This window comes from Zingiber officinale, chromosome 11B, assembly GCF_018446385.1.
Source record: "Zingiber officinale cultivar Zhangliang chromosome 11B, Zo_v1.1, whole genome shotgun sequence".
NCBI lineage: Eukaryota > Viridiplantae > Streptophyta > Magnoliopsida > Zingiberales > Zingiberaceae > Zingiber > Zingiber officinale.
The window spans coordinates 79587957-79599198 of record NC_056007.1 but is presented as its reverse complement, the minus strand read 5'-3'; the positions used below and the strand labels follow the sequence as shown (position 1 = coordinate 79599198).

Here is an 11242-nt window from a genome sequence, read left to right as displayed (position 1 = left end):
TGAAGAGAAAAAGCATTCAGCAATAGGAACGCGACGTTCTGATCATCCAAAAAGCAACAATAATGGTGAAATGTTTTAGAGCACTCGAATGAAAATTGCAGCAGTCGCACAAATATGCTTCAGAATTAACCTGAATGCCTACAAAATTCCAGCGAAATAAATTAATTGACCATCTTGATACATCATATGAGTACAATGTCACAATGCAATCCTGCCTTCATTTGTATTTTTGGGCAATCTGAGGAGGTTTTTTTTTTTTTTACCATAACCAAATTCCAATAAAGACCATCAGAAGATGTCCGCAAGCAAGGTCATAATTTCCGCAAGAATATAGTTGAAAAAGAAATGGTTAACCCCCAAACAAGAATGCTGCTGCTTTGTCTTCATTGCCATCGAACAATCTAAGGGCCTGACTTGCTGATGCCCGATCAAACCCAAGCTCCACAAGCTTGCCAATTTTAGCTTCAAAATCAGCAACCTGTAATGTAAAAACAGATTACCGGCCAAAGCATCAAGTATTAGATTTTTTTTAAAAAAGGAGTAAAGAACAAGTTGCGAGTTGTTTACTTAGTAACGATAATACCAACGATAATACCAAATTGCAAGTTGCTTGCAAGTTCCAATTAATACGTAAAACAAAGCTCAATTCCATCCATGTTGACCAGAACCTCTATGGTTTTTAGGTGTAGCAATTTATGGTTTGTTTGTTATCTAGTGGGTCAGTTTAAAAAAAAAAGAAAGTGGAAGCGCTAAAGGATATATTACTTCACATAAAAATGTAGCACAAAAAGGTGGGTTGTTGAGGAGACACTCTATCTTTCTAATTCTGCAGTTCTTGCTAATCTGAGTCTTATCAACAAGGCAAATGAATGGTTATAAAAGATAAAAACAGTTATGTGAACTTGCTTGAAAACTAGAATTTCAATTGATCACAAATGTAACTAAACGAATCAGCAGTTGTATTTATGTCAGAGAAGTTTCTTGCAGGACGTGTGCAATAGCACACAAAAAAAGTGGAGTATGCAGTTCAAGGAGTTCACCTGTGCTTGACCAATTGATGGAGTTCCTGAGAATGAAATATTTAAAATAAGTTAAAAAGAAATTTTCAGAAGATGATTGTTAGAAAGTTTAAAAGATGGGAATATAGTTAAAAGAGGGAAAGAGGATTAAAAAGATACTATTTTCGGATAAGCTAAATGAACAAAACCAAGTTAGTTAGAGAACGCTGTGAATCTAACCTGAGGGCTGGGTTTGTGTAGAGATATTTGGAGTCTTCCCTCTTGCTCCTGATGATTCCTAAACATTACAGATTACGAATTAACTATATTCGGATACAAAATTTGATATACCACATGAAAGAAGCAACTCCTATCAACAGTGGAGAATCTCTTTAGGTGCTACAAACTCAGAGAAGATTTCAATTTATGTGAACTTGTGGTGGAAAGTTGTTGATTAACAAATTAAACACTTGCTCAGACAACTAGCGGTACTCTAGCACCAGATCTATGAAATAAATATTAATAATAAAACATATAGATGAGTGGTATTTGGTATTGATGTTATGGCTCCATTTCCCAAGATTGGTAGATACCAAGTGGCAAAAGGCGAAGCGCTCATCCCCAGTGCCCCCGCCAGCCTGCTTCAGGACCAACACAGAAGAGGTAAATTATGGTAACTAAGGAGTCAAACTATATGGAGTGTAGGGATTTACACCCCTTCAGTCCCGAGGTTCGATCCCTCAACCTCAAGTGGTAAACTTCCATCCACTTACCACCTCAACTATGCCCATGGGGGTCAGATTGGTAGATACCAACTGATACATTTAGTTGTTTTTCAGACTGTACCCCCTCTGACAAACAAGAGTAGAATTTGTGGTATTGCAGTAACATCTCCAACTTAACCTAATCCTTTGTTCACATTACCCCAATTTACATAAGATCATGAGAATAAAGAAACCATGGAAAAGGCATTAGAAAATCATTTAGAAGCATGCAGCACGCATATCATCTTGCATCAATAGCTGTCATCCATAGTCATCCTATAACAAAAGTGTGGATGAAACCCAAACAAAACCAGAATGTCAACTTATTCAACTTTTTTATTCTGACTAGTGTAAATTTGCGGTGCACATGAGCATAAAGAAGGTTGCAAGTGTAGCAGTTTGAGACAAGCAAAGTAGATGCAGGATCCAAGGATGAGAAATGCTAAGTCATCAGTTGGTTGCATGGTGGTAATGAAGAAAATAACATCAGTTACAGCAAAAGGTGATAACCCTCACCGCAAGGGCCCCTCAAGACTGCCCCATGCGATATGAAAGGGAGGTAAAAAAAACATCAGTTGTTTCTATGCAGTGTTGTTTAGTGTGCTTTGATTTGCATAGACATTTGTCATTTCCATGGTAAACATGATCTATAAATCACACTATCATAGTACTCAAAAATGTTTGCTCACTACAATATAATACTACCCGCTCACAATTCCAGGATAGGTTGTACAACAAGACACTAAGGTTTCAGATATCCAGGATAAATACAGGTTAAAAAGCATTGGTCTAATGGTGCAAGAAACCATGTTAATCGCAAAGCATATCTGGGTGAGAAGTTGCTTACAGGAGCAGATCCTTGGCCTGTTGATGCTTGTTTTGACAGTCTTTCTTCATCACGGATATGAGCTGGTATGTCTTTCTCTGGAAGAGACACAGTTCAGTTAAGCCTTACACAGAAGACGAATTCAGCAGTGAATGAACTTAAACACACACACTATCAGCAAGGATACAAATAAGACAAATACAGTTATTTCAGATGCTTCTAGAGTTCAAACAAACCTTGCAAAAAAGGCACTGAAACCTCTCCACCTCCCACTCTTAGAACATTCTCCTTTAAATCAATTATACACTGCAAATGTTTAACGGTAGAGGGTTTTTAAAGGTCAAGATACTCCGTCGGTTGTAGCAAAGATATCAAAGCATGGTAAACCACTACCTGATGCTTACGAAGCATATCAAGCCCAAAAAGGAATTCCATGTTTGGTGCATCCAACACAGTAAAGGAGCAAGGATAGAATGCATGGCCAATCTATGACGAAGACAATTAGCCACTGATTAATGAAATATTATAAGCAGGTTCCTCAAGTATTTACAACTATCACTAGAGTTATCATAAAATTGAATATCACACATCATCATATAAATGTGTCAAGATCAAGTAAATTTATAGTATCAAATCAGCCAATTAAGTAGAAATATAGTGTTTATTATGTGATAATATTGCAAGCAACTGGGTTGGCAGATTACCAGTCAATTACCTAAATATCTGCAAAAAATTAATATCCTTAAAAGAAATGGTCAAGAAAAATCAACAAAGAAGCCTACCTTAAGTGGTGCAACATGTATTCGACCTAATATCTCTGACTGGCCAACACCAATAGCAACACCTCTGTAGCGCTGATCAAGGAGTCTCAAGAGCCTAATATAAGAACAGAAACTTACCCCTTCAGGAAATAGAAGATTATCATTTCACCTTAACTTCCCAAAATAGTGTGAAAAAGAAAATCCATTCATCAAACCTCATGTCATAATAAAAAATGTGGTGGTGAAATATTCTAAATAATGAAAGCTAACGCACGAGGGTCCTGCTATTGTTGTAGCAACTCACAAAGAATAGATCCTCATAAATACAGATTTTACTTAATCCAAGATAAAATTCAACAACTAATTTGTAAAGCTAAATTGGAGTTAATTAGAGAAGGTCATCATACCCACATCTTTCAGCGCAACTTTTGGAAATTATTGTAGATTGTGCTCCACTATCGACAAAAGCCTGGAAAGAGAAGCATAAGAGAACTAAATTTAGTTTATATGAATTTAACAATACATGATAAATATGGTCTACAAAATAACTGTATTCTACAATTATCTTCAGCAATGGTTGTCGCACAAAAAAAAAAGATGCTAGAATTTGAAATTACCTTTAAAGGTACTCCATTGACTTCCATATCTACATACAACATAACCTACAAATGGGAATGTTGAATAAAATGTAACCAAAGTAATTTAAAAAAAAGATTGATAACAAGAATACACCATACCACTCTTGCAAAAGCTTCAGGATTGTGTTCTAAAGCAGCCTCCCAATTTTCCTCAATTCCTTTCTGCAATTTATTAAAATATATAGATAAAAGATACATCAGTTACCAAACATATTATTAGATATTAGCCAGAGGTTGACCAAAAAATAAGTGAGTTAATGTTTACAGACCTTCTGTTTATATTTTTTTATACAAAAGATTAAGGTAAATTTGAGTCCGTGACCCATTTTAGGACATGATATAAGGTACTTCTGGAGCAGCATCTGCAGCTCCATATCATCAAGCATAGGCTAAACCTTCTATAAGCAACAAGCCACTTAGTATTTTAGTTAGTCATTTGCAGTTAAAATTTATGCAACTAAGAGATGGTCAAAGCAGGTACCAGATTAACTGCCAGTGCCATTTCCAGGCACATATTGTGTACAGACAGATCTTCCAAGAGGAAGTAAAATTATTAACTAATAATTGAATCAGTACCTAAGATGATTTTTTGATTGATTATGCAAAGTTCACAAATTTCTACAACATTGTTTTACTATTACAAATCAATTAAGATCTTCAAAAGATGAATATCACCAATATGAGCATAAGGAATCATGCATATCTCTTTACCTCTCTTTATCTATCTATATATATAAAATAAAAATTGGACCTCCTAGTAAAGGTTGCACCTCATATCTAGAATAAAGAAGAATCTATCCCAATCACTGTGTAACCACTAGATCATTTTAACCAGATAAGTCAACTATGCTCCATTTTTCAGGTTCAGTCAATTAAGTAAGATCAAGCAAAAATAGGATATTAATAATAAGGGCAATCATCTCTATCAACGTGTATAACCACTATATCATTTTCGTCAAATAGAAGCCAACTGCCATCCATTTTAGGTTCCCAAGGTTTCTTAGCACAGTGTTACAGATACAAGGCACGTATATATATAGATACCAGTGTCTTCTGTAGAATGATAAATAAGCCCCAAAATTGCTCAAGTAAACAATAAGTAAAATAATACAAAATAGTATACCTGTCTGATAGCTGCCTCTATCTTTTTCTGAGACTCAACATCAAAAGGATCAGCATAAAGCAGAGCCTGCATATATGAAGCTATTTTCAGTCTTTTGACAGTGTAAGAATATAAAAATAAGCAATAGATTGAATGATTCCCGGCCAATGAAACAAATACCTGAATATGTTCTTTTGCATGACAAAAGAGCAAAAATTTATAATAATTCAAGTATCCTAAGTGGGTTGCTGAACTATAAGTCAAGATGGGCTTCCTAAAATAAGTGCTACCTAGAACCCTAAAATAATATATTGCATCTCAAATCATGTGACTAACAGTATATAGCCCAAAGTAAGAACAAATGGAATCAAATACAGGCAATATCACAGATGTTGACGCCAACTCCTTACAAGCTCTTCTTCTTGCTTTCTGCGTAGTTCCATTCTCATTTGATGACGCTCCAGCAAGATATTCTGAAGTTCATTAATGTTGTCACCAAGTATAGCTTGTGCAAGTGCTGGATCATTCTGCAAGTAAATCAGTCTATTAATTAATGGGGTTTGTGCCTCAAAACGATACTAAAAGTACTAATAGCACTGCAATAATTTAAGAGCAAAAACTATATATTTCAATATAATGATCGGAATTTCCTAGCTAAAGATAACAATACTAAGTTTTCTAGGTAAACCAGAAGATGTTATATTATTTTGTCTGTATTTTGCTATTTACTACTTATTGCTCGTGAATATGGAATATGACCATTAGACAACTGAATGCTAGAATAAAAGTAACTAGATTCTAGGTAAAAGAAAGGTGAGAAAATATGAGAGGGAGTCTAGTGCAAGGTGTAAAATCTCGACCTGTGCCGAGGTTTCGGTCCTGGACCAGAACGATACGGTTTGGGTATTGTATCGTGCCATGTTGATATAGTTTTGGTATTTTTTTAAATATAAATATAAATATATATCAATATTTGATTATTAAAGATGTTTTATATTTTGAGATGTTGAATTTATATTTTAATATTTTCTCATAAGATAATGCCTATTGAATTTTTATAAAAAATATTTTAAAAAATAAGTAATTCTTAAAATTCAAAACTAAATTTAAAATTATAAAAATAATTATAAAATTATTTGAAAATTTTAAATTATTTTTTTATGTATTTGTAAATTTTTATTTTTAAAAAATTTATTTGAAATGTTTAAGAATTATATTTTTTATTTTTTAGATTATTTTAAATTTATGTTTAATTTTAAAATTATTTTTTAAAAAATAAATTATTTTATAAAATATTTATTAAAATTTGAAATAATTTTATAATTATTATTAATAAAGTTTATTTATAAAAATAGATATTTAAAAAATAAAAAATTAACTAAATAAAAAAAATGGTGGTTGCAGTGATCCGTGGATACCGTCGCGATCATTGCCGATGATTTTAGGAATATATAATATTTTATTAGAATTTTTTTAGAATTTCAAATTAATTTTTATATATTTTAAAGGGATAATTTAATTAGGATTTTAAAAAATATATTTGATTATTTATTTAAATTAGAGATAATTAGATCGTTAAAAAAATAATAATAACATAACTAAATAAATAAATAAGAATTTTATTATATATTTTTAAATTAAAATAAATAAAATATTTAATTAATTAGATAATTTTTATTAGGATTTAATTAAACCTCTTTGAATTATCCCCATCCATCTTGGAAATTATTTTAATTTAAAAAAATATTTAATTAAAAAAATCAACTGTGACCCCAGGCGCGACCACAAGGGGCGCACAATCCCTTTTCCGCGGCCACGGGGTCACGACGCCCCTCCGGCGTGATCGCGGATGTCACGATGCCCCTCCGACACGGCCGACTCTAGGGTGGCCACCGGCGTCGCAACACCTCCACGGCTGCTGCGGGACGGGTTCATGCCGGTGCTGGTCGACGGGCAGAACGAAATGTTTTACTCGTTTCAACCACCTCAGCATGAGATCTCAATCCCTGGTTTAGTGTATGTTGACTACATATGCATTTTTGTCGTCATATGTCTTTTACAACAATCTATGATATTTACATCAAAAAACACATCCCCTTTGACTGAGATCTCATGTGACATAGCTACTGACACAGATCTTAAATGTTGATCATGAGATGTAATTATTGTTACAACTGTTCTTGATTGGATTAACTCAACATGGGGTGGTAGGGTTTACAAGTCCAAAATAGAAATTATTAAAGTAACTCCATAATATCTCACAAATGTTAGGCATAAGACAATGTAGATCACGAACCATTTAACTAATTAATAATACAAAGAAATCGATTGCATAATTGCATTATTCTTAAAGCAAAGTGTGTGCCAAAGTGAAAAGACAGCACAGATGGTAAAAAACCTGCACCATTTTCTTATATAGGTTGCAAAAGTAGAACCGTTAGAAATCAAGTGTCTCAATTAAGCTATCATTTTTTCTTACAAAATTAGGCACGAGTAAAGAAAGCTGATTCAGTAACAAAATCATGTAACCAACTAAAGTAGAATCAACAACAATCTTTCAGATGTTGCAATAAATCAAACAGATTTTGCATGTTCAAATAAGTTCCAAGAAATTGTCATATAAAAATGATCAGAGAGTAAACCATGTGAGCTCTACCTGAAGAAGTTGCGTTATCAACTGAGAATCATGCCGAATATGCTGCTGGAAGGCAGAGGGATTGACAGCTGAACCATCAGCATTTAATCTCAATTCAGCAGATGAGGCACTGGGACAAGTGAAAAAAATCATGTCAGCATAAATTTTATAAAAAATACAAACTAGTTCGAGAGAAGATCTGCAAGGTAAATCAAAATAATGGTTAATTAATCTATCCTTTTATTTTTCACTAATCAATGCACGTACATTTTGGAAATGTAATAGATCTATCAGGTGATGGAGGATTCTGTTAGTTCAAATGTTAGCATGCTGGCTCAGCTCATGTCAACTTACTAAGCTTATACACCATCAGTCCATGTAAACAGCCAAAAAAAACACAAACCATACTGTAAACAGACCTATAACCAAACCCACCAATCCATCTGAAGTCTGAATGCAGTGGCGCAGGTACCAATTTTATTTGTATATCAAAAGTAATCATTTGGCATTTGAATCACCTTGAGTCGCTGATCATTCAAAAATCAACTTCTAATCCAGTTTAATCTGCATTTTCTGTCCCTAATGCAAGACATATAAAACCATACTAGCATGGAAGAAGCAGAGAAGTAAGGTCCTTTGAACAATCGATACTAATAAGGTTCCAACTTCTCTCATTCATTGTGTTTTCTTCTCAAATGGCAGAGACAAGGCACAAAATTGCTACATGTGAAACCCAATAAGCTTTGGAAGCAGAAAGTGGGAAATACATGTAAAAATCATCTGAATTAAGAAATCCTGAAGGGCCGGAGTATGGCATTTGACATAGGAAAGAACGGAGCATTTTTAACACACCTTAATCATCTAGCTAAAATAGTACCGTGAATGACAGCAATTATTGAAAAAATGTGCAAGGAGTTGAAACTCAGTTCTTATTCGTTTCCAACAAAGGCTGGCCTGCATAGTTCATCGAAACAGGAGATTGAAAATCCTAACGTATAGTGGGCAAGCAAGCACGCCTAAGAAGGATCACTTTGTCATTTACTCAAAAGTTCAGATGATTAAGAGTCTCACTTTATTAGACTCCTTTTGGTTTTTTTGTCATTTCATTCTTTCTTCAACAAGCAAGTGCATGTGGCTTCAATGGTGATTGGATTCCGTGTAGTAAATGACACCAGTAAACATAGGGCTCTCTCTTCGGATACAGCAAGGACAGCAAAAGGCACTCTAGGTGCCAACGCAAGGGCAGATCCAAGATCCCTGTTTTCTAGTATATCATCAACTGGTCATTTGATAGGAAGAAGTATTCACACTTTGAAAACAATTTTTTTGCACAGTCAATAGTTTCAAAAGATTCCCAGTGACACCACTTTGGAAGAGTCATACTCTGAAATCTCGTCCAATAACAAATAAAATATTTCACGTAACACAAGCTAGCTCACTTACTGTCTAATCGCCTCGGCAGTGAATACAGAAACGTGAACAGAGTTAGCAATTGATTAACTACCTTGCCGCTGCTGATGAAACCATCATGATCATATCACCATCACCGACGCCAAGAGCGCTCAACCGTTGCGAATTACTTATCTCCTTCCCGTTGAAATGCAGATGTTGCTGGGGAAGTGACACATTCGTCTGCCATAATCCAAACACCATCCGGTCAGATTAACCAAAAACCTCCAAACAGTTGGGGAAAAACAAACGTTTTCTCACCTCCACCTCAAGCAGGGCCTTAACATTCTCAACCTACACGAAAAATTGTCAAAACCTTTCTCGCAACCAAGAATAAAGTAAAATTCAACGGAAAAGGCCGAACTCCGGAGATTTAACTTACAGACTCATCGGCATCGACGTCGAGCGTGATGAACCGGTCGTCAGGGGTCATCACGGTGATCTTCATTGGCACTAATCGGGCGTTGGAGGGGCAAATTTAGGGTTTGGAGGAAGGATGTCTAGAGAAGAATCAGAAAGACGGGATTTGGGGGAGAAAAGAGGAATCCAAGAGGCAGCAGAGAGAGATCTTATCGGTTGTCGAACAAGGAATTGAATCGGTCTGCGACTATAGAAGATATAAAGGCAATTGCACTTTCCAAATTTGTCTTGCAGAAGAAGCAAGGAATATGTCAAGCGCTTCAAGCATCACGCTACTGGCTAATTGGTATTGGGCCGGATTGAAAATATTAATCTATTAAATATTTCTTACTTTAAATATCTTACTTAATTCTCCTCTACTAATTAATTTTAATGAAACCTGAAATAAAATTATATTAATATCATTTTTCCACACCAAAATTTTTTTTAAATTTATTATTAATTTCTACACCACATCTATCAAGGATCTAGAGTTTAAAATTATGTATTATTAGAAATATTTTTCATTAATCAAATCTAAAATTCGAGACTTAAATGCAGCGTATTATTGATATTTTTTTTCTAATTAATTAATTAGAAATTTAGAAATCTTTTTAGTCTTACATCTTAGAATTGATAATAGAAAATATTTTCTATAAATATCTTAGACGTCTATATATATATATATATATATATAGTGAGGCTCTCCTGCGGTGTTTTTGGTGCGGTATGGGACAGCGAGGATGCCACGTCAAATGCGGTAAAGGGCATACGCTGTAATTTGCTCCAAAAACGCTGCGCTGTTTAACCTCTCCAGAAAAAAACCCTAGCGCTCACCTCTCCTCTCTCTCGCCGAACCAGATATCTCTCGCTGTGATCTCCCTCCCTCGCTCCCTCACTGCGCCTTCCTCACCGACCTCGCTGCGATCTCCCCGCCGCATCTCCCTCTCTCGCCTGAAAACACTGCGTCGAGGCTCCCTCCCTCGCCGCACCTTCCTCACCGGCCTCGCTGCGATCTCCCCGCCGCATCTCCCTCTCTCGCCTGAAAACATTGCGTCGGGGTTCCCTCCCTCGCTGCACCTTCCTCACCGTCGCCTACCTCTCAACCGAAGAGAGCCCTAGCTTCTCCCCTGACCAGCTGCCGGTGGAAACGAGGTACCTTGCTACCAATCTGGATCATTAGCTGATCTTTTCTTCATACCCCTTGTTAATTTGCTACCAATCTGGAAACGAGGTACTTTGCTACCAATCTGGATCATTAGCTGATCTTTTCTTCATACCCCTTGTCAATTTGTTAAACAATGTCAGGTCATATAATTTTGTCATGTTAGCAGGATATGCCTCTGCAAATGGTTTATGTAATTGTATCATACAACTTAAGTTTATTGATAACAATATCAGGTTTAGAGTTTGTGATCTTTGCAATCTGGATCATTAACTGATATTTTTTCATAACCCTTGTTAATTTGCTACAATTGCTTATTACCTTTAATTGATCGAGGTTAACTTCGTTTAGACCATGTTGGAGACTTATAATATTATTCATGATATGATTTATGCTAAACAATGTCAGGTTATAGAATTTGGTCATGTTAGCAGGATATGCCTCTGCAAATGGTTTATGTAATTATATCAAACAAATTAAGTTTATTGATAACAATATCAGGTTT

The 11242-nt window shown here is 35.2% G+C and overlaps 1 protein-coding gene across 1 annotated transcript; it reads right to left on the bottom strand.

The window, feature by feature from the left end:
• Positions 1–49: 49 nt before the first annotated feature.
• Positions 50–9851, bottom strand: LOC122034306 (protein DNA-DAMAGE INDUCIBLE 1-like). Its single transcript, XM_042593502.1, has 16 exons — positions 9556–9851; positions 9435–9467; positions 9229–9356; positions 7746–7854; positions 5500–5616; positions 5111–5176; positions 4087–4149; positions 3967–4011; positions 3757–3818; positions 3371–3464; positions 2982–3074; positions 2825–2894; positions 2610–2686; positions 1239–1296; positions 1041–1066; positions 50–478 (listed from the first exon to the last, which is right to left on the bottom strand). Exons 1-16 carry the CDS (start codon positions 9619–9621, stop codon positions 350–352), a joined length of 1236 nt encoding a protein of 411 aa, XP_042449436.1. The 5' UTR covers positions 9622–9851; the 3' UTR covers positions 50–349.
• Between the last annotated feature and the right edge of the window lie 1391 nt (positions 9852–11242).